The sequence below is a fragment of the Peromyscus californicus genome, unplaced genomic scaffold (assembly GCF_007827085.1).
Source record: "Peromyscus californicus insignis strain IS unplaced genomic scaffold, ASM782708v3 Scaffold_2__1_contigs__length_46816999, whole genome shotgun sequence".
NCBI classification, from domain to species: domain Eukaryota; kingdom Metazoa; phylum Chordata; class Mammalia; order Rodentia; family Cricetidae; genus Peromyscus; species Peromyscus californicus.
The window spans coordinates 2,970,795-2,995,751 of record NW_026294540.1 but is presented as its reverse complement, the minus strand read 5'-3'; the positions used below and the strand labels follow the sequence as shown (position 1 = coordinate 2,995,751).

At 52.4% G+C, this 24,957-nt stretch overlaps 1 protein-coding gene across 1 annotated transcript in view; it reads left to right on the top strand.

The window, feature by feature from the left end:
- Grk3 (G protein-coupled receptor kinase 3) overlaps positions 1 to 23,082 on the top strand; it is a 96,970-nt gene extending 73,888 nt beyond the window's left edge. The window contains exons 13-21 of the mRNA XM_052754992.1: positions 236 to 343; positions 7,785 to 7,851; positions 8,701 to 8,801; positions 10,640 to 10,706; positions 11,776 to 11,871; positions 14,425 to 14,587; positions 15,682 to 15,818; positions 17,509 to 17,622; positions 18,495 to 23,082. Of these exons, the coding sequence (XP_052610952.1) occupies positions 236 to 343; positions 7,785 to 7,851; positions 8,701 to 8,801; positions 10,640 to 10,706; positions 11,776 to 11,871; positions 14,425 to 14,587; positions 15,682 to 15,818; positions 17,509 to 17,622; positions 18,495 to 18,656 (1,015 nt within the window). The 3' untranslated portion in view covers positions 18,657 to 23,082. The remainder of the gene's footprint in view (positions 1 to 235; positions 344 to 7,784; positions 7,852 to 8,700; positions 8,802 to 10,639; positions 10,707 to 11,775; positions 11,872 to 14,424; positions 14,588 to 15,681; positions 15,819 to 17,508; positions 17,623 to 18,494) is intronic.
- Positions 23,083 to 24,957: the final 1,875 nt, after the last annotated feature.

The following is a 24,957-nucleotide window of genomic DNA, read 5'->3' as shown; positions in this document are numbered from 1 at the left end:
GAGGTCAGTGGGGTGACAGACACCTCCGCCATGCCCCCACCCTCCTTCCCTTCCCGTGTGACCTCAGTGATGTGAATTCATGACCGTCTTCCTCGGGGTGCTCGGCACAAGGCGTACGCTCGGGCCCTGGTGCATGCTCTCTCCTCCGTGCTCAGCCACTGCCCGCTCAGCGTGGGGGCACCCCCCTCACTCCAGAGCGAGCACACTCCTGTGACCATCTCCTTTGCCTCCCCAGGGGCACCCATGGGTACATGGCTCCCGAGGTGTTACAGAAGGGCATATCTTACGACAGCAGTGCGGACTGGTTTTCCCTGGGCTGTATGCTCTTCAAGCTCCTGCGGGGGTGAGTGGAACTCTGTCCTGTCCTGGGAGTCCTTGGGTCAAATGGGACGTCCTGGTCTGAGGTGCGTTCAGCGGCGGCGGCGGGGGACTCGTCTCCTGTATAGGAGGCCCTGGGTTCCATCCTCAGCACGGGGGTGGGGGTGGGTGGGGGGTGGGGTGGGGTGGGAAGAATACTTACACCTTACTACCTTGATGTCATGTTAAATCACACAGTGGCCTTTAAGCCACACTGCTGCAGATGACTGCCACTGTGGCTCCACCTGTGTCCCTCAGGCCAGCGTCTGTCCTGAGGGCTCAGAGATGAAAGCTTTGTGGTTCTGTATTTCCGTCCCACATCATAGGTCCCGTGAACCTTAACCTAGGACTAAGGTAAAAATAAGACTAAATATAGCAAACCAAGAGGGCATGTTCTGGGACTAGGCAAAAGTATTAAAATGTGGATGATTGGAGAAGGTGGTGCCCGCCCCCTTTACAGATGCCTTCTCATGATTCCTTAGCATCAAATATCTGGAGAATTCTGGGGTGTATGTGTGTGTGGGGGGCAAAGTAACCCCACCTGAAAAGTTGGCCTTTCTCTGTGAGCCTGCTAAAGCTGTGTCTCTGAAGGTGACCTTTCTCTTTGACTGTATGCTAAGCTACAGGGATGCTGAGTTGGTCAGCAAGGGAGTGTGCCCCAAGATGTGTTCTCACACTGGATTGTGGACAGATGACGCCTTCCGTGACTTTCTAGATGTTTCCGCTGGTTTTAACCAGGAGCTTGACTCTAGGGGAATCCAGCTGTGTCCTTCCTTCTCACTGCAAAGCTCTAAGAAAGACCCCTGTCCCCACTTCCTTTCCCTAGATTTCCCTCTTACCAGTTGCCCAGTAGCCTGTGCCCACAGCCTGCTGAGGGTTCACCGCACCCCTGGGAAAACTCATACATTCTGTTTAGTGCGTTTGAAGAGCCGTTGAACTCCACAGTGCCCCCAAACGTGGCTCCAAGTGCAACTCACTACATCCTTGATGCTTCTGTAAATCCAATTCTGCTGGGCCCATTGTATTCCCCGGGGATCTAAAATGATATTACCGCTAAGAAAGTCGGGTCTGTTATTCCGTAATCGCATTACCAGTACCATGTTGGCGGAGCCCAGGCGCCCTTCATTCCTGTTGGCAGACTAGTTGACCTGATTATAGAGTTTATGCCGGGCGAGCCAGAAGAAGCCATTTCCTAGGGAGACTCCCTTCTGTCCCCCACAGCAGTCATTGAAGGTCCAGGGGGACACCCAGGAGTCCCTCCGGTCCCTGGAGGCAACAGTCAAACTGTCTGAGACAAGAGACGTTAATAAAGTACCCCCCAGGAAACGGTGCAAGCCTGGGAAGGCGCAATTTGCCTCTTCCTTGTCATCCCTAGCTGTTGGTAAAAAACGGTCCGTGCTCGATGTCTGGAGAGGGTCTGCAGTCACATGACTGTGCGTTTGAAGAATCAGGAAGAGCTTGTCTAATTATCACTTCGGTCCTCTGCAGCTGTGACTTGGCCCTCACGGAGTGAGTTCAGTTTCACACAGCTGCAGCTCACCCTCCGCGTCCTTCCGAATGGGAAAAATAGAAAGTCCTTGGCGAAGTCCTTCATCTCCTGTGGCAAGAGGGTTTTTGTCACAGACCTGAAGGCCCCTGAGGATGGTCCCAGGGACCACTGTGGAGAGAGAGGGGAGAGAGATGGAAGCCAGAGAGTAGACACAGCCCAGGTGACCAAAATGCCTGACCGCAGCCCTTAAAAAGTGGGGGGGGGGGGGTGTCTCGTGGAAGGGCTGCTTCAGGGAGGGAAGAGATCGGCCTGGTGAGAGGGCTTAGCGGGTAAAGACCCCTGTCACCAAGCCTGAGGACCTGAGTTCAATCCCTGGGCCCAACACGGTGGAAGGAGAGAACCAGCTCCTGCAAGCTGTCCTCTGACCTCTGCACACCTCCCCACATGCATGTATCTGCGTGTACGCACACACACACACACACACACACACACACGAGAGAGAGAGAGAGAGAGAGAGAGAGAGAGAGAGAGAGAGAGAGAGAACACACATGTCACCTAAGAGTCTTTTATATGTGTGGCCATATGTAAACCTCTAGCTGTCAAAAGGAGTGTTAGACCTTCTCCAGGGCCAGTTCCCAGTCACTGTCTGCTGACTGCCTGAGCCCAGGAGAAGGCGTCTTGGCCTGTGTGGCAGACGGACTTGGATGCATCCTCCTCACTGAGGTCCAGGTCTCTCTCCCGTGCTTACTCAAAAGTCCGTCCAGGGAGCAGCACAGCACCAGGGAGCAAAGAACAGGAAATGAGTTCCGACTCCGGTGATTTGAGCTCGATAAACATTTATTGAGTACTTAAAGCACATGAGGGCCTTGGCATGAGAGGAGGAGGGGGAGGAGGAGGAGGAGGAGGAGGAGGAGGAGGAGGAGGAGGAGAGGGGAGAAGGAAGGCAGGAGAGGGGCAGGCTCCCCAGAGGACCGACCGGGAGCTGGAGTAGAGACATGGAAGACCCACTTCTGGCTTGGCTGGGTTGGGGTGACTGTGTGGGAGACAGAGCTCTCAGGATGGAGAAGATGTGGGGACAGGTGGCAGCTCACCATGGGGGCCCGTGAGTGGTAATTAGTGTCTCAGATACAGTGTGTTAGAGGAAGCAATGGAGACCTGGGAGGGTCTCCTCCGTGTGTGCTGTGGAGCGTGGCCTTGTTTCCTGGTGTCCGGGACTGAGGGCTTTTAAACAAAGGGATGACAGGGCCATGTAACCTGCAGTTAGATGGTTTTAGAAGCGGCGGGCGTATACAGAGTCAGAGGGACAGAGACGTGCCTGAGCTGCAGCTGGAGAGGATGTGGGGACTCAGCGGAGACAGACAGGGACATCCCGTGCGTGCACCTGGACGCGGAAGGGCAGGGTTTCCCTCTTGGGAGGGTGTAGTCAGAAGTTCTTCGGGTGGAACCAAGGGTCACAGAGACCTTTCATGAGCGAGGCCCCAAGGCGGGTCTTCAGAAGGAGGAACTGAGACAGGAGAGATGCCTCAGGGATGAAGGGCACTCTCTGCTCTCCAGAAGACCCGGGTTCGATTCCCAGCACCCACACAGCAGCTCACAGCCATCTGTAACTCCAGTTCCAGGGACTCCGGCTCCTGCTTTGGCCTCTGCTGGCCAGAGTGCACATGGTGCACAGAAACATGCAGGCAAACACCTATACACATAAAATAAAAATAAGGGGATTTTTTTTTTTTTTTTTTTTTTTTTTTTGTAAATGAGGAGGAACTAGGCAGGGGACCTTTCTTCCCAAGCTGTAGACAGTAGTAAATGCCACTCAGGAAGCTGCACCCGGGGAGACTCAGGATTGCTTTGTGTCTTGTGAACATGTCACATGTGGTCCAGAGGCCCCGGAAGCTGCTCTTCTTTGGCCCCGAGACATGGGAGGGGAGTGAAGCAGGACACTGGGTGGGCAGAGCTTGGGCCTGGAGGCATGCTGCATTCCTGGGGGTAGCCCATTCCTGCCCCATCTCATTCTAGGGCAGCTGCAGCCTCACAGCCCGCAACTTCAATTTCCAGAGGCACTCAGCGCTCCCTGGGGACAGTTTTGGTTGTCATAGCTTAGGGTTGCATGGGCATGACTCAAGTATCTAAGTGCAGAGGAGAGTCCCTGGCCCCCCAAACGAACAATTATGGGAATCAAGAACTCTCGCTCTGGGGATGGCCCCTCCCCCACATACGTCTTCCATCTGGATAGCACCTGGCCAGAGGCCTGGGGGCGGCAGGGTTAAGCGCCCCTGGGGTTTGTTCCACAGAGGGAAAGGGGGCCTTTTATAGATATTTCGCCGTTACTGGCTCACACTCCAAAGGCATATTTGACGTGACACACAATCTTTCCTGCCTTCTAAAATTAAGCTGTGAGAGGGTTTAATCGGATGTCGTAGTGGTTTGGGCTCCGTGTCAGCCCTGTGGATTTGAAGCATTTAACGTCGGAGTGTGTGGGCTTCCTCAGTTTCCTAGCAGGTGTAGGGGGATGTGCTCGGCCTGGCACTCTCTAATTAAGAGCGCCGTGCTTTCGCCCAAGATGTGGACTCGCTGTAGTCAAAAGCCACCCAGTGCTGGCGATTGTATCTCTGCACTCTGTGCTGGTGACAAGCCGGGACCTGGGCACCTATTTACGGAGCCTGCATCGGGGACAGCTGCCATCACATGGGCTGTGAGTGCCACTTGTCCTGCTCAAAATGGAGATGTTACTATCTGAGGGTTGTTTTTTTTTTTTTTTTTTTTTTTTTAAAAAAAAAAACATTTTCCAAAATAGAAAGCCAAATCCCAGACTCGGTTCACAAAGAGTAATCAAGGCTCCATTTGGCAGCACGTGTGTGGAGCTGAACGCTCAAGTGTTCCCAACGAGATGGCCCAGGGTGGCAGAGCTGGAAAATCATTTCCCATGATGCCTTGCTGAGTCAGCTATGGACTCACTGGGCTTGTGAAAGGGGCCTATGGCCCTAGGAATGGATGGAGGGGTGGTGTAGGGAGGACTCGGGGCTCTTTCCCATTCTGACTTTTGTTTGTTTGTTTTTGTTTTTGTTTTTCGAGACAGGGTTTCTCTGTGTAGCTTTGGAGCCTTTCCTGGATGTCACTCTGTAGACCAGGCTGGCCTCGAACTCACAGAGATCTGCTTGGCTCTGCCTCCCGAGTGCTGGGATTAAAGGCATGTGCCACCGCCGTCTGGCTGTCTCTGACTATTTTGTACAGCTGAAACAGAATCGCGCCAACCAGGTGGTTTATAACGGGCAGAATTTTATTGAGCTCATGGTCCTGGAAGCCAGGCATTCAGTCAGCAGCTTGAGGGACTTCCTACAGTGTCGTTAGAGGACATGGCCAGGGGACTATGAGAGTAGGAGAGGGAACATGTAGAACTCGGGAGGCCGGACTCACCTTTCTGACCCTCCCCTCCCACATAGCAGCCTTAATCCCTTCCTGGGTTGGAGCCCTCCTGACCTCACCCTTAGAAGCCCCACCTCCTGCACACACCACAGTTATGTTTCAGCAGGGCTTTGGGGGATGACCTTCACACTATGTCAGAGGTCAAGGACGGAATGGAGTCCGCTGGCTTTGCACTCACACGCGTGAGCACACACTCAAGTCCAAAGTCCTCTCCAACCGTAAGAAACACAGGAGGGTGGAGGCAGCAGCAGGGTGGGAAACAGAGAGACTGATGGTGACTTGACATCCATCCGTCCTGACTTCAGCGTGCGGATACTTCTGTGGATGTGAACACAGAGGACTGTCCAAGCAGAAGCGTGCAGTGCTTTGGGTTTCTATTACTTTATGTATTTATTTGATGGTGTCTCATGTAGTCTGTGCTTGCCTGCCTAGCTGAGGATGGCGGTGAACCCTGGATCCTCTGCTCTTCCGTCTCCCTTGCTGGCACACCACCCTGCCTGGCTTCGGTTCCCTCTTGGAGCGCAGTAATCGCACGCTCCTTCTCCTTGGAAACAAGGTGAAAAGAATATTTCCCGTCAAACCTATTTAAAGACTATCGCCCATCCTTGGTTAGTGCCAGTTTGCCTTGTGTGAATTTTTTGTTCAGATTAGTTGCTTTTTAGGAGATGGTGATTGTCACCACGACGCTGGGGCGCCCTCTCTTGTGTGGACGGAGAAGGAAGGAGTCTTAAAAAAAAAAGTTCCCTGCAGCAGGAAGGGGCAGCCCAGGACAGGTGGGATCCTTTAGCGTTGCCTTGATCATGTCTCTGTAATCGGCAGAGTTGGCCTCGGAAAGTTTCCCAGAGTGTCTTGTTTCAGCTTCTGTCTCTCATGCCTTGTGAACAGGCTTGGTCATCTTAAAGACATGCCTCCCTGAAAGGAAACCCCAGTCCTAGCCAGCCCTTCATCAAACTCAAATTACATCGATATGCCACGAGTTCTAATTTGCATATACAAAATGTCACTTAATGATAAAGTTTCCTTTGAAAGCTAGCTTCTGCAGACTTTCCAAAGACGCAAAAAAAAAAAAAAAAAAAAAAAAAAAATGTGGCTCACACGTGAAATCCCAGCACACTGGAAACTAAGACGGAGGACGGAAGTGAGTTTGAGGACAGCCTGGGCTATATAGTGAGTTCAGGGCTAGCCTGGGCTACATAGACTCCCTCCGCCCATGTGTGTATGTGTGTGTGTGTGTGTGTGTGTGTGTGTGTGTGAGAGAGAGAGAGAGAGAGAGAGAGAGAGGAGAGAGAGAGAGAGAGATACTGTATAGCACTCCTGGGTGTTTATGTAAAACTTTACATGAACAGACATTTGCCGACCCAAGCTCACCCCAGCAGAGCTCACAGCAGCTAGGCTACGGAAGTAGCCTGGGAGGCATGGATGAAGACCACGCAGAATTATTTGCAGCCATAAAGGAAATGAAGTTAAGCTGTTTGTAGTAAAATGGCTGTTCTGGAGCTAATCATATAAAGCAAACTGATGAGTCCCGGGAAGACAAACATCACGTGTGCCCTGTCCCTTGTGGTTCCAGACTTTAGAGAGACATAAAATCATATGTGTGTGGATTATAGGAGAGTATGGAAACTGTGGAGCAGAAGGAAGAAGAGCGGGAAGCAGGGGGAGAGAGGAGGGGGAGCAGGGAGAGAGAGGGAGAGCAGGGAGAGAGAGGGAGAGCAGGGAGAGGGAGAGCAGGGAGAGAGAGGGAGAACAGGGGGAGAGAAGGGGGAGCAGGGGGAGAGAGAAGGAACTGGGAGAGAGAAGGGGAGCAGGGAGAGAGAAGGGGGAGAGAGAGAGAGAGGAGGGGAGGAGAACACGGTAACGTTACATACGTGGCTGGAAGTGGCCTGGTGTAACTCTATTTGAGAATCATAGCTTGGAGAGTAAGAAGGAGAAATATATGAACTAAACGAGTGTCACAGCAAGAGGAGTCCTTCTCAGGGCTCACCAAGCGTGGCCGGGCTCTGGATCTTTACAACTGGCTGCGCTGGTCGCGCCTACGCCTTCCGTCGGCCGCCGCCGCCGTCTGTTGTCTGGATGTGGACACCGAAGGTTTGCGTGAACAGCCAGGTCACAGGGACCCCAGCTTTCCCGACTCCTCCTGGTGCAGTCCTTGCCACCAAGGCAGTGTCAGGCTGGGCACCCTGGCTTCTAGGCTGATCGGCGGTCACCACCACGGGGACGCGTCGCTGCGACACAGGCCATCGGGCTGTTTTAGGAGCTGGATCCGGAGCGTGGCTGCCTGATGCCTGTGCCCTGCAGGGGACTTTTGACTGGAGACGCTTGTCACTGTGTCGCGGATCAAGTGAGATGTGTCTGGCTCATTTAGGATCCCGTCTGTTCTGTGGCTAGGCTTGGTTGCCAGAAATGGCGAGTGTTGATGATCTTTGAACGTCTGTGTATTAAATTTTACCCAGATATTAGCACCTGTACTGAGTTAGCCAATGCCACGCTTTGACAGAACTTTGTTTTCTGCCCGCAGCCACAGCCCTTTCCGACAGCACAAAACCAAAGACAAGCATGAGATAGACCGCATGACCCTAACCGTGGTAAGATGATGAAGGACCATTTCCCTGTCACGTTCTGTTACTTGGTGCCACAGGGCTGGGGAGATGGAGCTTGTGGATAGAGAGCTTGGCCCACAGACCTGAGGGCCGGAGTCCTGAGCCCCGGAAGCCACAGGAAAGCCGGGTACAGTTACTGCATTTGTCATAGCGGTATAGCTAGGAGATGACTGGCGAAGACAGGCAAGTCCCCAGACGGCCATTGCCCTGGTGTGCACAGCAAAAAGAAAAACAAAGACACCAGGCGGTCGGCAAGGACTATCACCTAAGGCTGACCTCCGACCTCCACATGGGCCCTGTGGCTCACATGCACTGACATCCATTTGAACAATCACGTGTTCTTGATATATAGATAGGGATACAAAAAACATAGAGACAGGTCAAAACCACAAAATATTATATATAACATATATAAAATATTATACATATATATATCATGAAATGTGCATAGTTGAAATAAATACATGAAGATAAAACCATTCCTAGGGGAAATTTTGAAAGGAAAAAAAGATGAGTGGAAGCGGACTCCAGGGCAAATGACGAGGTTTGCAAATGAACAGAATAAGAGGGATGTGGCCAGTGGGGAGCAGACACGGCCATCAGAGACGTGGACAGATGATCTCCTGTAGAAGAGGTGAGGGCCGCTAGCTCTTCGGACCTGCCAGCCTGCTGCAGGATTCCGAAACCAGTCAGTCACCGGTGTAGGGTTAATGTCAACCTGTTACGAATTCAGTTTTCGATCTTCTCTGCCCCAAGGAGCAGCCTCGGCCTCTGCTCGGGGGCGAGGCCACCCTCTTGGGATGGGCCTTTGAAATCCGCCTCTTCTCTTCCCAGAACGTGCAGCTTCCGGACGCCTTCTCCCCGGAGCTGAGGTCCCTCTTGGAGGGTTTGCTCCAGCGGGACGTGAGCCGGCGGCTGGGCTGCGGCGGAGGCGGGTAGGCCGTCTTGCGTGTCTCCACTCCAAAGAAAAGGCTGGTCTCACGGATCCAGTCCCTGGGAGCCCTCGGCATCCACTGGGGCGGGGTCCCACGGGGCGGGGTCACAGGGGGCGGAGTCACAGGGGCGGAGTCAGTCCCACGGGGCATGGTCAGTCCCACGGGGCGGAGTCACAGGGGGCGGAGTCAGTCCCACGGGGGCAGGGTCACATGGGGCCCAGTCAGTCCCACGGGGTGGAGTCACAGGGGCAGAGTCAGTCACACAGGGTGGAGTCAGTCCCACGAGGCAGGGTCATGTGGGGCGAAGTCAGTCCCATGGGGTGGAGTCACAAGGGCGGAGTCAGTCCCATGGGGCGGGGGTGAGCCACACGGGGCTGAGTCAGTCACACGGGGCGGGGTCACACAGGGCGGAGTTGGTCACACGGGGCGGGGGTCAGTCACACGGGGCGGGGTCACACAGGGCGGAGTTGGTCACACGGGGCGGAGTCAGTCACACGGGGCGGGGTCACACAGGGCGGAGTTGGTCACACGGGGCGGGGTCAGTCACATGGGGCGGGGGTCCCACAGGGCATTGGTTACCCATACTGCTGCCAGACAGAAATGCCGGGGAAGGAGCTGTCTGCTTCTGCTCCTGGCATCGGAGGGGTCAGTCAGCCTGTCCTCGCTGGAAGCCAAAGCAGAGCGTGCCAGCTCTCAGTGAGGACGTGTGTGTGTGTGTGTGTGTGTGTGTGTGTGTGTGTGTGTATAGAGGGGGAACTGGAGGGTTTTCTTCAGAGTGAATCCCTTCTTAGAGCCAAGCCGTATTGGTTAAAGACTCCGGCCTTCCGACATAGTCTTGCCATCTGGGAAAACAGTGTTCAAACTGGAGCTCGTAAGAGGAGGGGAGGGAGAGGGGGGAGGGAGAGGGGGGAGGGGAGATACTACCGGTTTTCATTTTTCCTACCAAGTCCCGAGAGTACCGGCTGTGGCCTCTGTTTCTCCCTTTCTCTATCTATCCCCTTGGCACCTGAATTTCCTGGGTCGTTATTTACCTGCCCCGAGCCCTCCGCTTTCCTGGGTCCCGTCTTTTAGCTGCATTATTATGCTCCCAAGGAGCACCTTAGAGAGGGGCTGAGGGGTGCACACTGCCCCCTCAAACTGGCCGATGCCTCAGCTGGACGGAGGTGGCTTTCCGGTGTCAGAGCTTCGCACTGTGTTGTCCTGTTGCTGGCTGCACATGGGTGTGTCTGTGGGAACTGCCAGGCTGTCTTAAGCGGCAGCGTCTGTCTGGGCAAAGGGGACATCTTCCCAGGTCCAGTGTTGATGCCTCTAGTCCCTGCTACAGCATTTTCTGTCCTCTCCAAAAGTAACGTCTTGCTTTTTTTCTAACACGTGCGTGCATGCAAGTGTGTGTGTGTATGTGTGTGTGTGTGTGCGCGCGCGCACGCACGCACGCATGCTTGTGCACATGTGTCTGTGTATGCACGTGTATGTGTGTGCACTAGAGTGTGGAGTATGTGTGGACCCAAAAGTGATGGGTGTCTTCCTTGATGGCTCTCGACCTCAGATACTGAGGCAGGTCCCTCCCCAGAGCTTCCTGATTGGGCAAGTCTAGCTAACTGCATGCCCAGGGTGTCCCCTGTCTCTGCCTCTTGCTACCATGCCAGTCCGGCATTTACATGGGAACCAGGGACCCAAACTCAGGTTCTCGTATTCACACAGCAAGCCCTTTCTTGCCTGAGCCATCCTCCAGCCTGCGATTGCTTTCTTGAGGAGCTGGAACGTACTGGGAGACAGTTTAGCATGGCACCTGTCACATTTCCCATCTGACCTCTGCAGGACTCTCTCCTCTTCCTCAGGGCGCAAGAGGTGAAGGAGCACATCTTCTTCAAGGGCATTGACTGGCAGCATGTGTACTTACGGAAGGTAACCCGCTGGGCCCCCTGAGCTCTCTCTGTCTGTCTCTCTGCTACTGGCTTCCTGATTCTGTCCCTCCAGGGTCCCCACCCCAGCCCACCATGTCTGAATGTTCTGCCTGGACTTGTCGCCATTCAGGGGATTCCCGTTGGGGAGGATCTTCTTCCTCATTTTCCTCACACAGGCCAGATGTACCTGAGTTTTGCCTCTGTGGTTCAGCCAACCACGGATGGAAAATATTCAGGAAAAACAAAAAACAAAAACAAAGCACTAGTGTCCCAAGCACATGTGGACTCATAGTGTCCGCCGTCTGCAGAGCATTTACGCTGTCACCTAGAGATTAAAGTCTGCAGAGGATGTCGGTAGGTTCTCTGCAAACCCTTGCTGTCTGTTCTGTATGAGGGACCTGCTCCTCGGTGGGTCCTCTAGCCAAGCGGTGGCCTGGAAAGGTCCTCTGCAGGTGCTGAGGGGCGACTGTATAAAGATTTTGGAGATGGCATCTCAGCAAATGAACAGAAGGCACCTACAGCAGTTATCTGACTAATTGAGATGTGTGTGGAGTCGGACTTCAATACGCAAGGAGCGTCTGACTTGAACGGAGATGTTTCCTAGCCCCATACTGCCCTTTCCTGATTTTTAATTTTTTTTTTAAACTTTTTTGTTTTGTTTGTTTTGTTTTGTGCTAGAGCTGGACCAGGCCTCTTTCCCACTAAGTCCATCCTTTCCCATGGAGCTGCACCCTACCCCTTCCCCTCATTTTAAGCTTGGTTGTATTCTCTTTGGAACAGGAAACACCCTGGTTGAATTTTTAATAATGCATTTCTGAGTGAAGCCCAGCTGCAGAGTGGTAGCAGTTTCCATAGGGAGGGGGGATTTGCCTGCCCACCCTGCCATGCTCAGGTCACCCAGGCAGCCAGCACCAATCAGGGTTTGCAGTGTGAGGCTCGGGGTGGGCTGTGCTCTCTGGACACGCACTTTCTGAAGGCCGGGCTGTGTTCTTTTTATAGACGGTTATCTTGGGCTGGGGGCATACAGGGCAGCTGATAACTGGGCCCTACCTACTTGTTGGATCTTCTAGTACCCGCCACCGCTAATCCCTCCTCGGGGAGAGGTCAACGCTGCCGACGCCTTTGATATCGGCTCATTTGATGAAGAGGACACCAAAGGCATTAAGGTATGCCCCCTTCCGGGGGTGGGGCTTCTGCTAAGATTCACTGTGTGTGGAGGGGGGTAGGGAATCTACTGGAGCCCTTGCACAAGCTAGAGAAACACGCTACCACTGAGCTACACCCCCAGCCCCTGTACTCACTCTTCAGCCCAGCAGGCCTGGAACCCACGGTCCTCCTCAGCCTCCCCAATGCTGGGGTGACAGGCCACCCCACCCTTCCTGACTTGAGGAGAGGAGAATCCATTATACTTGGTGATAGTTTTAGTATTAAGCACCTACATGCAGCAGCAGTAGCAGCTGAAGCTCCCACCCCCACCCTCCCACCCACCCCGATCATTTCACTTTGATGAGTGGCAGGGTGCTCACATTGTTATGACGTGAGGCATTTGCTGTTGAACTCCAACTTGGATCTGAGGCAGGAGTAACAACCAATTCAAACACGTTCCACTCAGAGCGGAAGAATCCATGGTTTTCATGCTTCTAAGTCTAGGGCTGTGGTTCTCAACCTGTGGGTCACAACCCCTTTTGGGAGTCAAATGACCCTTTCGCAGGGGTCCCTTAAGACCATCTGCATATCAGAGATTTGCATTATGATTTATAACAGTAGCAAAATTACGGCTATGAAGTAGTAATGAAAATAATATTGTGGTTGGGGGGGTCACCACAGCGTGAGGAACTGTATGAAAGGGTCCCAGCCTTGGGAAGGTTGAGAACTGCTGGTCTAGGGTCTGCTTGTGTCAGAAGGGAGCAGACGGCACGGATCTCTTTGCACTTATCCATCAAGGGTGCATTGATCGCGGTCTTAGCGTCCTCTGCATTTCTCAGACTTTGGTGCGTGACTCTGTTTTTTTCCAAGTGGAGATGAGACATGCTCACAGGGAGTGAGTGAGTCATGGGGAAAATTACTGTCTTTAAAACGCTAAGTCAGCAGGCCACCGCCTGCCTGCCAGCCCCAGTCATCCGGCCCTGACTCTGGTGGCTTGTCCCAGCCCTGGCTTTTCTCTGCTGCTTGAGTTTATCTCTGCAAATGCAGCTGCTCACCTTCTCACCTGCATGCTTCCCCCGCAGCAGCAGCAGCAGGCCATGGTTCTGCATGTCAGACCCACCCCCGCTGCCTGGAGAGAGCAGGGCAGGTTCTGTGGCAGAGTCCGGCAGGAACTGTCACGGGGACACTCAGTGGGAGTGAGGGCAGAGGCGGGGGTAGATGAGGCAGGGAGGGGAGGCAGCTGTGAGGTAGAGACAGCGGTGGGCAGGGGCAATTGGGCAGAGGCAGCGGCTCCTGGACAAGAGGGATGCACCTCCCACTACCTGGGTCTGAATCACTGTGGCAAAATCACCACCGCTCCTGGGTTCCTGGGGCAGCCTGCCCTAGAGGGTGGGGCAAAGACATTCAAGTAAAAGAAAAATGCTGTTGTGAAGTGTGCACCCTGCTACTGCAGCTCTCGGCAGAGGCGGGGGTGTCTGCACCCCTTGCCATTCACATTTAAACACCAGTCCGTTCACGGTGGTGGATGAGTCGGGAGTTTGTGAGATGCCGGTGAGCCAGCCTGCAGCGACCTTCCCCACTCTTTGTTTTTCAAGACAGGGTTTGTGTGTGTAGCCCTGGCTGTCCTGGAACTTGCTCTGCAGACCAGGCTGGCCTCGAACTCACAGAGATCTGCCTGGCTCTGCCTCCCGAGTGCTGGGATTAAAGGCGTGTGCCACCACCACCCTGCCTAGCTTTCCCACTCTTGCAGATCGTTTTTTGGGGGGTTGGTCAGCTAGCCTGGCTTTTCTCTCTTATCAGGTTTTAGACACTATGCAGACCCTTGTCCCCATTTCTATAAATACGGCACCCACAGCTGAAACTCACTTGACTGTCAGAGTCTCTTACTATTCCTAAAATAAAGCCCAGTATGTGGGGTTGGGGAGACACACAGTTGAGTGTTTGCTGTACACGAGCGCCTGAGTTCAGAGCCCTAGCTCGTGAGTAAAAATTAGGCACTGGTGGTGCATGTTCGTAACCCAGCACCGGGAAGCGAAGGGGAGCCAGAGACAAGAGGAAGCCTGGTCTTGTCCGTCAGTAAGCTCCAGGTTCAGAGAGAGACTGTCTCCCACATATAAATATATAAATATGATGTGATAGAGAAAGACACTAATACCAGCCTCTGGCCTACACACACACACACACACACACACACACACACACACACACACACACTCATCTACACACATGCAGCGCCACACACATGTGCACACACAGGAACACATACAGCACATACTCATACACACAAACAAAATTTTAAAAAGTCAACACATGCTCATTGTCATTGGTAAAAATACCCTAGTGTTACTGAAGACCAGGCCCAGGCTGCCTGGCCTGGGGCCGAGGTGATCCCTGGTGTGGCCGTGTGAAAGGACTCAGACTTATACTGACAGAGCCTCTAAGGTGGATATTAAAGACCCTATGAGCGTGGGACGCTACCGCGTGGCTCTTCTCCTGAATGTGGTCATGGTGCTGGCTGCTTTGCATCTGGGAAGGCATTAGAGCGTGTGCCCCTTCTGTCCTTACACACCCAGCTGCTGGACTGCGACCAGGACCTCTATAAGAACTTCCCACTGGTGATCTCTGAACGCTGGCAGCAGGAAGTGGTGGAGACCATCTACGACGCCGTCAATGCTGATACGGATAAAATCGAGGCCAGGAAGAGGGCTAAAAATAAGCAGCTTGGTCAGGAGGAAGGTAAAAGGCCATGTGGCTCGGTGCTCGGTATCATCAAGTGCTTCCCAGCCTAGGAAAGAGCATGCTAGACTTGGGTTTCATGTGGATCGGAAGGGCTGGGTGGAGTCTCTGGGAGCCTCCGGTCACCAGGTAGATGGACGTGCACATAGAGGCGGGCAGTGCCATCCGAGTTCTGAGGTTTCCCTGTCCCTGGAACTTTGGGGTGGGGGCAGCCTTGAAAATTCAGTCCTTGGAGATGGAGCATTACAGAGTCAGGAGCAGGCCCAGGGAGCTTCCAGATGTCTCCGTGACAGAAATGTACCATGCACATGCCCGTGTCTGGGACAAAAGCAGTAACAAATGTGTTTTAACTCTGCCCAGGAATGCAAGCCCACATCAGAGGGCCCCACCCCTGCCCCCCTCCACTGTCCTTTGCTTTTTCTCCATCATAGGGGACATGTGGGTCTCACCCTTTCCAGGCTGGTCTGACCTTCTCCAGATTTTACATTCCCAAGGGCAGGCAGACTTTTCTCTTTTTTATTGTTGTTCCTCACTGGACCCACCAAACACAGACATCCCCTCCTCCCTCTGCCGCCCCGTGCCTAGCCCCCGTGGCATCGTAAGTAGATTGATGGAGAGTGGGTGTGATTTTATCACAACCTCCAAAGCCTTTCATGAGTGTTGTGGAACGTCACCACCTTAGAGACTCCGTCAGTGTGAGTATGAGTCCTTGCACTCCGCTCTCTTTGTGGGCGGTGAGCTGAGGAAGAGCCCGCCGTGACGTGACTGCCCGCCACCTTGGAGGGGAAGAGGCCGGCTTCAGAGTGATTCACAGGGTGGAAGTGGATTAGTGGACAGTTCCCTCCAGTGGCAGTGGGACTTTGGAGAGAATTCATGATTAACCAGTCTCTTACTTAGTAGTTTGTGAATAAAATTTTGCCCAATCAGAGGTGCCGGTAGGCTCTGCAGGTTCAAATACCAAGAAGCAAGGATTGAACACAGAGCCTGGGACCCTCTGAGCTCCCATGTCCCAGTCCCCTGGGTTCAAAAACTGGGATAACGGTGTTTAGTTGTGTTGGCCCAGGACCTGAGTGACACTGTGTCTCCACCCTCAGATTATGCCCTGGGGAAGGACTGCATCTTGCATGGGTTCATGCTGAAGCTGGGGAACCCCTTTCTCACGCAATGGCAGAGGCGCTACTTTTACCTGTTCCCCAACAGACTAGAGTGGAGAGGAGAAGGCGAGTCTCGGGTGAGTCTGTGCAGCAGCTCCTTCACGCTGCGCTGCCTCATATCCTGTGCCTCTTGTGTCACAGAAACAAGGGTTGCTGTGGCCTGACTTTTAAGCGTCCGTGTCAAGTCCCTTCCTGGAATAAGACGCAGGTGTCACTTGAAAGATGGAGTCCCAAGTCCCGGCAGCCTCAGGGGGTCCATGGAGGCTGGAGAGGAGAATGGGTGGGATGGGAGGAGAGCGAAGCAGGAGAGGGGGATCCTAACTCATCGCTCTCAGGACTCAGGACAGCCCAAGGTGCCTCTCTGGGCCTCAGTTTGCTCATCTGTGAAGTGGGAGGTACAGAAAGCCTCAGCTCCCGTGACTATGGCACGCTAACCTGAGGCCAGACATTGTAAACAAACTCAAAGGTTTAGCAGCTTCCAGGGTCCAACCCTGGAGTTACAGAGAGGAATCCAGGGCAGCAAGAGCATAACCAGCCCGTTGTGGGTGGGGAGGGCCGTTGACCGAGGTATGTCTGTGCTCCCTTGGTCTCTTCCCCAAGTCAGATCAGGTGAAATGTCTCCCGTGGGATTTGCTTAGGGTGGCTAGCACACCAACCCCGGCTGTCTGCACTCTGCTGGGAATCTGTAGGTGTGTCTCACAATCACAACCACTCAGACCCTTTCTCCAGCTAAGGTTAGCGAAGGGACAAGGCGGGCTGCTTCCCTTAAACACCCTCCGTGTGAGAGGCCCAGGGAAGAGCCCATCTGGGTGGACGGTGTATGGTCGGCAGTGAGGCGGGGCAGGGGTCATCACTGTGAGTGTGGCCACGGGCCCTGGGGTCAGGACATAGTTTGTGTATTGGGAGGCAGGAATGAGGATCAGCAGCCTCCCAGGGCTCTTCTGTCTTGACTTTGAATCATGGTTTTTTGGTAACTGCCGGTGAACTCTGTGGCAATGCTGAGTGGTGGCTGTAGGCTTTAGTGCTGTGCCACCAAGGCTCTTTGAAATTAAAACCTCTAAGATTGGACCCACTAAACAGGTGTTCTGTGGGTTCCGGGCCGTTCCGGGCTGGCAGGTATTGAAGCGTCTCTCTGGGGCCTGGGCAGGCAATTCTCATGAGCCTCGTTGGGTTAGGCCAGAGCAAACTGTTGCAGTTGCAACAATGTATCTTTTATCATTGTTTTTCTTTTGACATTCAGCATTTTGTGTGGAGCGAGGCAGTCCCCGAGACAGATCCGTAAAGAGTGAACAGAGGGACAGGGAGCGTGGGAGTTTCTCAGGATGTTTTTTTCACTCCAGATTTCTGTAGAATTTATCTGAAATATAAACAAACAAACACCACCCCCGTATAACCATGCTGTGACCTCCTGCCGAGCCTTCACACTAGATCTGCCGACCCTGTAAGAATGCCACCTGTATTTAGGTCTTTTTGATACGGATCTAGTGTCTTGGCCCATCCATGCCTTAGCTGTCTGTCATCCACTGTTCTCCTGCTGACTAGGGGGCAGCAGACGTTCCTGTGGTGTGGTCCTGCACGTCCACAGCTGCCCAGACTAACATTTTGACTTTGATCTTCTTTTTGTGTCCTTTGTAGCCATTCTCCTTATTTCTAGAACATCAGCCAAGAAAGAAACAAAAAAAGTCATTTGCTTTTGAAAATGGGCTCTTTACCCTAAGAGATCACAAAGTAGCAAAGTCATTGTTAACCTTTCCGTTTGTATTTTAGCAAAATTTACTGACCATGGATCAGATCCTGTCTGTGGAGGAGACCCAGATTAAAGACAGAAAATGCATTTTATTCAGAATAAAAGGAGGGAAGCAGTTTGTCCTGCAGTGCGAGGTGAGTTTTATTGACATTCTCTGGAATAAAAGCAGACAGGGATGGGCCAGTTCTACCAGGGCTCTCACCAGGTCCCCAGGCTTCTCCTTGCCTCCCACGCACTTAGCAAGTGTGAGGTTTAGGTCAAGCCCCACGTTAGCAGAGGATAGAGTGCAGCGAAGTGATAGTTTAGTCTGGAGACTGCCTGGGGGCCAATGGGGGCTGGAGTCCGATCTTCCAGCTATCTGTTTTTTCTTATCTCTGAGATTCCAAAAGGACTTTTCCTGGGCGGGGGCTGGGGGTGGGGTGGGGGACGGTCTTTGTTTCTCTCTGAGTTGTACTGTAGCTCAAGTTTCATCATGGAACACTTTCCCTTGGTGTACCGAGGTGTGTGTGTTTTCACAGGACGAGGGGAGAGAAACCAGGAGAATCAGGATACCCTTTAGCTTATCATTGAGACAGGGTCTTGCTATGTAGTCCAGGCTGGCCGGGAAGTCGGGACTCTCCTGACTCAGCTCCCCCAGTGCTGAGATTACAGGTGGACACCGGAACTTCAAAACTAGCTTAGACATGTGAGAGGATGTTTTACAGCATCAGAACTCCCCCCCCCCCCATTTATTATTCTATAGACTGTGGTTTTAGGACCAGAGAAAATCCCCAACTAGATTAAGGTGGTTGACAGGGTTCAGGAGATCCACTGGAAGAGCCCAGAACTGCCTTTCCCTCTGTCTGGAGTTTCTCACCAGGTTCCAGGGGACCTGAAGGTTGAAGCAAGGTTTCAGAGTAGGCAGGCAGGATGTGTCCTCTGTCAGGCTCCACTGACCTTTGTCATTTGTAGATACTGTGGGCAGATGTGTAGACAGGTCCCAATTCCTGCCTGTGTCTCTGTGCAGAGTGACCCCGAGTTTGCACAGTGGCTGAAGGAGCTGACCTGCACCTTCACGGAGGCCCAGAGGCTGCTACGCCGCGCCCCCAAGTTCCTCAACAAACCTCGCACCACCATCCTGGAGTTCTCCAAGCCACCACTGTGCCACAGAAATAGCAGCGGCCTCTGAAGCACGGAGCAACAGGGCCTGCAGTAGGGGCCTCGGCTCTTCAGCCCAGGAGTGGATATGGAGCCACGGGGAGCCGTGTGGGGCTAAGACACAGCGGTTCTGAGCACAGGGCTGCTCCAGCCTGGGGATGCCCACGACAATGAGATGGCCCTGCAGGAGTTGGGACATCCTCTGGGCTGGCCTGTCTGCACTCGAAATTACTGAAGAGGCAGAAGGCATTTTTCCGTGCACCCACTTACCTTGGTATCCATGGCCTCAGAACGTGAAATGGCCCTTACCGCTGCAGCTGGCATCGAGCGTACCCAGGGTGGGACCACAGTGTCTGGGGCTGCGGGTAGCCTGTCCTAGGCACTGAAGTATCCGAGTGCCTGCCCAAAGTTTGGGGCTTGTGGCTCCAAATCCTGGAGGAGAAGGCACAGTAGCCTCGGGTCTCTGTAGGTCAGGGATAGCCTCCTGGCTGTCCCTAGGTGATGAGGTAACACGGAACACCACATGCACCGCCTTCCTCCGATGGCTCTGCTCTAGGGATGCCAGTCCGAGAGCAGAGGTAGGAATGTCCCCTTGTGGAATTACCATGGCATCCATCATGGCTACTTCTGGTCAGCCTGACCGGAGGAGATGCCCCAGGACTTCAAGTCAAGCCAGGATGTAGGTAACCCACCAGGCAGTCCGTGCACGAGCTTGGGGTCTCCAGGATGGGCGGGTCTACGACAGAGTCCTGCTCCCTCCGCCTGGCCTGGGAAGCATAGCCAAGGATGTGCCCAAGGCAGAAAGGAGTTGCTGCCTCTCCCTTCAGTATAATTTATAATGAACTCACGCTGATGGGTGACAGTGTCCAGCGGTCTCCTGTGCACCCTGGCATGCCCCACATCCTTCTGCCATTAATGTGCTGTGCACTGGGTTATTCTGACGGGGGCGGCAGTACCCTTTCCCTAAAGGTTACTTCTTCTACTGCTGCCCTGAGTCAACGCTGGGTCCCCATGTCACCACACTGAAACAGACGTCCTCGAAAGTCTCTGCGGTCTTGTCCCGTTCCTGGGGGCTGTGTTACAGAGTTTCTAGATAAACTGCTGAGCGCATAAAGAAACCTGGCATTGAAATTCTTTGCATTCTGTCCTGGATCTTTCTAACAGTTCCCGGTATGTGTATCCTTGTGTGTATGTGCTGGGGAAAATAAGGTGTTTATTTATTATTTATTTATTTTTTAAATCGCAGTTACCTTTTGAGGGTTTGGAAGGTAATTTACCTGTTACTGTGCAGGTAATTTACCTGGGTGGGGGAGCTGTGGGGCTTGGTGCCCTCTCACTGCCCATTCGGGGTTTTGAGTTCACACACATGTGCCACGGTTCGCTGCCTCCAGTGTGGAGACACGGCTACAACCTGGCACGGGCACCCTGTTTGCTTAAAGAGCATGGCATTCCGATTCATTGCACACGTAGTTAAGTATTGATGTTACCGTGTGGGCATGGCTGGAATGGGCAGCTCACACAAGCTCAATCAGACCTGCAGGGGTGAGGGCTGCATCTCCGGCCTCTTCAGGGAATATACAGGACCCTCCGCCAATCGGGAGGGAGGCTTGACCCCAGCAGGCGTTGGGCTAGCCCGACTAAATCTTGTATTGGGGTTATACCTTCACCAAAGGGTTTTTTAAGATGACACAGGATCATGAGTCCTGCCTGTACCTGCAGAACATTGAGCCAGACTCTCACAGACATCATGTGTTACCATTTTAACTGAGGCCATTTTAAGGTTCCTTCCCTTTTAGAAAGGAGTTGTGTGTGTGTTGGGGGGCGTTTCCTAAGAATCTCCCTGCCTCAGACTTACTCTAAGTAAACCATTTTATCCCATCAACCCTGTTTCCCTCATGAGGACACAGTTGAGAGGGAGGGCAGATGGCCCTTGCCGCAGTCCTCAAGATTCACATGGGCAGGTGATGGGTCATCAGAGGCTGTCTTTTTACCCAAGCACGTGGTGAGGTGTGTCCTGGGTCCCCCAGGGTGGAAGGAGAACCCAGCTGAGTTTGCAATGCATGGCCGTTTGAGAGATCCTGTCATATCGGTGGGTCCCTAGATGCCAGATGCTTCTGGTACCATTAACGGAAAGAGCCCACGTGTTCCTCCTTATTCCAGTTTTGGGGAAGAGTACTTAACGTGATCGAAGATGTTCCAGGTGTTGCTGTTTTTAATGCAGTTACGTACTAAGAAGCCTTGGCTTCATAAAACAAGAATAGTAGATCATTTTAAGGCAGTTGTGTGACGCACGCTAAATTAAAACCTTTGGCAAACCCCAGTTTATTTATTTTTTAACCTAAAATACCCTCTTGTCCTTGGGACTCCCCGCTCCTGCCTCCAGGCTGTGGTTAAGTGTGATTTCTTTCAGCAAAGCCTGTAGAAATTGTCTCACTGTAGTGGTTTGCGGGGGACCTGTCTCACTGCTGATACAGAGGCCTGCACACGGGCGGAGCCCCTGGCTGACGTCACGAACTGTAAAACCAGCAGTGAAGTGTGGATGGCGGCCTGCTGGGGAAGAGATGACATCCTTTCGAGGAAGACATTATCGGACAGATTTAATGCAGCAGGCTCACGAGCCCAGCCTCATCTGGCAGAGGCAGGAGGCTTATGAGTTTGGGGCTAGCCTGGGCTACATAGCAAGGCCTTGCCTTCAGAACACCAAGGACTGTGGCAGTAGCTGTGGGGCCAAGCTCTTGCCTCACATGTCTACAGTTCTGGGTCTAATCCCCCCGCGTGGGCGGAGGGTGGGCAGCCAACTGTGAGCCAGTTAATACGGCTTAGCGCGAGTGACCCCTCGGTCTTGACCACGTGCCTGTTAGAAGCAGCTGTTCCGAGGCCCCGTGAGCCATGATCATTCACCAGTGGACAGTGTGGCGGAGGGTCAGAGCTCCCCAGGGCAGGGACTGGGCCATTTCAGATTCCCGACTGTCCAGTGGATGTCATGGAGAATTATGTGGTAGGGCCAGGGCAGGTGGAGAAGGTTTGCCGGGTTGGCCGATGGAAGCCACCACATCCTCCTGACAGAGCACCAAGGAAAGAATGATGGAAGCTGGTGGGAGGCCCCCCTCGGAGTTCCAAAGTTACTACTGCGAGGCCTGCTTGCTTTGCTTCCGAGGCTGAGTGGCTCCCCTCATGACGGCACCCTGTGTTCCTCACTGGACGTTCCCAGGAAGGTACATCCCTGGCCACTGAATCTGTCACCTGACATTGTGAGCTTTGTAGACCAGGTGGAGAGAGACAGTGTCCTGGCCACTGTTACTGACTGTGCTGCTGGGTTGGGGGCAGGTATCCAGCTGACCGCTAGGGAACCCCAGAATGACACCTTTCTGCACATTTAACTCCATTTCCTCTTTGAACTTTTATAACTTAAATTTTCAAAAATAAAAAAAAAAAAAACAACTTTCCTTTTCCTGAGTGAGGTTACTTGAAAGTTTTAATTGCTTCCACTTGTGTTAATGGGATTGCTTTATCCAAGCCTCCTTTTCATTTGTTGTTGCTATGGAGTAGAGAAAGCTGAGCTGTAAGCTTTGTCTCCTTGGTCATGATGGAGTTTTCTCTGTTGATTTGCTTTTGTTTGCCTAAAGAATATGGGAGAATAGGGCACGGCATCTCATATCCTGCAGTCTCAGTAATCAGGACGCTGAGACAGGGGGATGGCAAGCCTGGGCCATGTCGTGAAACCCTGCCTTAGAAATAAGTAACTAACAGACTAAGAGTTGTTGCTTTTATGACACACAACAGGTGCGACCACTCCTACCAGCCACGGGGAGGTGCTGTGTTCCTGAGATGTGCGGAACCCACACATTTCAAATGGCCTTTATTAAAAACAGAGAGCTCCAGAGAGTGGGTTCAAAGTGTGCATCGTTCACAAAGAACGAAGACTTTCTCACAGTTAACTCAAACCCCTGAGCTCCCCAGCACCAGAGTCCCGTCTGGAAACCAATACCTATGCCTCCTCCTCTTTTTATTTTGTCCTGGAGGTAAAATGTCTTTGATGGTAGGGTGGGGGTGGAGCAGTCATTCCAATCGTCAACTGTGATTTTTTGTTTGTTTGTTTGTTTGGTTATTTACCTGCCCATTGGTTGTATGTATTGCACGTGGATTATAAACTCAACACTGGCCTTTTTTTTTTTTTTTTAGTTCTTTTATTAAATTATATTTTTCTATGTTCTAAGTAATAGCAGACCTGGCTTTTTTTTCTGGGTAACAGAGATGGATGGACCTGTAACTATTGAGACAAGAGTTCTATTTTAGCACAAAAGCATTTTATATTATTTATTGAATCCGTATGTGTGTTCCCATGGAAACCATCTGTATTTCTGCTCTTTGTGATCTGTATAGTTTGTTATTTAAAGAGACGGCAGCCTTCGTGTTGTTGAAACAATAAAACCGAGCTCCTACAAGCAGCAGCGTGAGGCTGATGTCTCATTTCTGTGGCTTGGGTTGTCCTCAAGCGAGACATGCACGTGGGTTTTATAATGCATCACGGTGGCTTGCCGGAGATTGATCTCCTACACCTCCTCCAAAGGCATTGAGAGTGCCGGGTCCCAGACTGAAACCAAACATTTCAAAAAATGACCTCCCGTCGCTCCCTCAAGATGCTGATCTGGTTTTAAAGCCAGCCTTGTCCACCCTGTCAGCTGGGCAAATAGATTTCTTATCTTGCCAGCATGGCCTCCCGGGAGCCAGGGTACCCAGCACATTTCAGCCTTCTTGCTCTGTGCCCTCCCTCTTCAGTCTTAGTGGCCTCCGTGTACAGCAGTCACACCAGCACAGACCTCTTCCCCACTCTTTTACACACGGCAAGTTGTGGTTTAAAACTACTTTGGGGAGAAGCTGATTTGCCTGGGCTTTCTTCTCCCTTTCTATTCAAAGCATTTCAGAAAACAGGGTCATACAGGCCAACACGGGCACCTAGGAATGACCTTCGAGGGAGCTGTGTATTCTCTGGGTGGTATGGGATGAAGAGCTGACCCTGGGAGAAGTCCCTTCCTCTTCAGAGCTGCATATTGACTGCATTCTTGGCTAAGTATGACAGACCTTCAAAGACGTTCATCGGCTTCCTGCTATGCACAGCTATACAAAATGAAGCCAGTGAACTACCTGGACACTTCATAGAACACGAGCATTTGCTTTGTCTCTTTTCATACTCACTGCGATAGTGAGAGTTTGCAGTGCTGAATAGAGCCCTCGGGGTGACATCTCCTCAGGAGCAGTTGAGGAAGTCTCCCACGGGAGATGTTATGTTGCTCAAAGTCTCTGTTCGTTGGCCCTGGGTGTGGGATCACAGTGAGTCCATACCACCAGTCACCAGCCCGAGTGTGGTATGTCACAGTGAGTCCTGTGGTGATATATTGTGTATCAAATGAAGCTTGCCTGAGGATCGGAGAACAGAGCCAGCCACTAGATTAAACATAGAGACCAGGCAGTGGTGGCACACACCTTTAATCCTAGCACTCTGGAGGCAGAGATCTGTCTGGATCTCTGTGAGTTCAAAGTCACACTGGACTACATGAGATTGATTCAGCCTAGGAGAGAAACAGAGCCAGGAAGTGGTGGCACACACCTTTAATCTTAGTACTTGGGAGTCACATGCCTTTAATCCCAGCACTTGAGATCTCATGCCTTTGCTACCAGTATTTGGGAAGTACACACACCATTAATCCCAGCACTAGGAAGGAAGTGATGGATGGCTGGGCGGAGAAAGGTATATAAGGCATGAGGAGACAGGAACTAGGGCTTTTTTGACTGAGGAAGCTTCTCAGCTGAGGGTTCAGAGGCTTTCAGTCAGAAGATTCTTGGAGATAAGATCTCGTCTTCCATTCAGCCTGAGGATTCGGTAGAGGTGAGAAGTTTCTCTAGTGGCTTGTTCCTTTGTCTCTCTGATCTTTCAGCATTTACCCCAATATCTGGCTCTGGGTTTTTATTGTAAGACCATTTATAATTCATGCAACAGAGTCCGTATCCCAAATCACCAGCCCGGGGTGAGGTGTTACAGTTACTCCATATGACGAACCACTGGCTGTGGGTGAGGTATACCACAGTCACTCCGTATCACCAATCACTGGCCCTGGGCATGGTGTTCCACAGTCTCTCCATATCACCAGTCACTGGCCTGGGTGTGGTGTGCTGAAGTTGGTACATATCATCCTGCTGTATAGTTCTGGAGCAGCCCATCTGGTTTTCTATGCTGGAAAATTGCTCATGTCGACCCCACTTAGAAGGATCCGTATAAAAGAACTAATCTGATGTGTGATCCCTGTCTGCCATGCAAGACTGCGTTTCTTCCC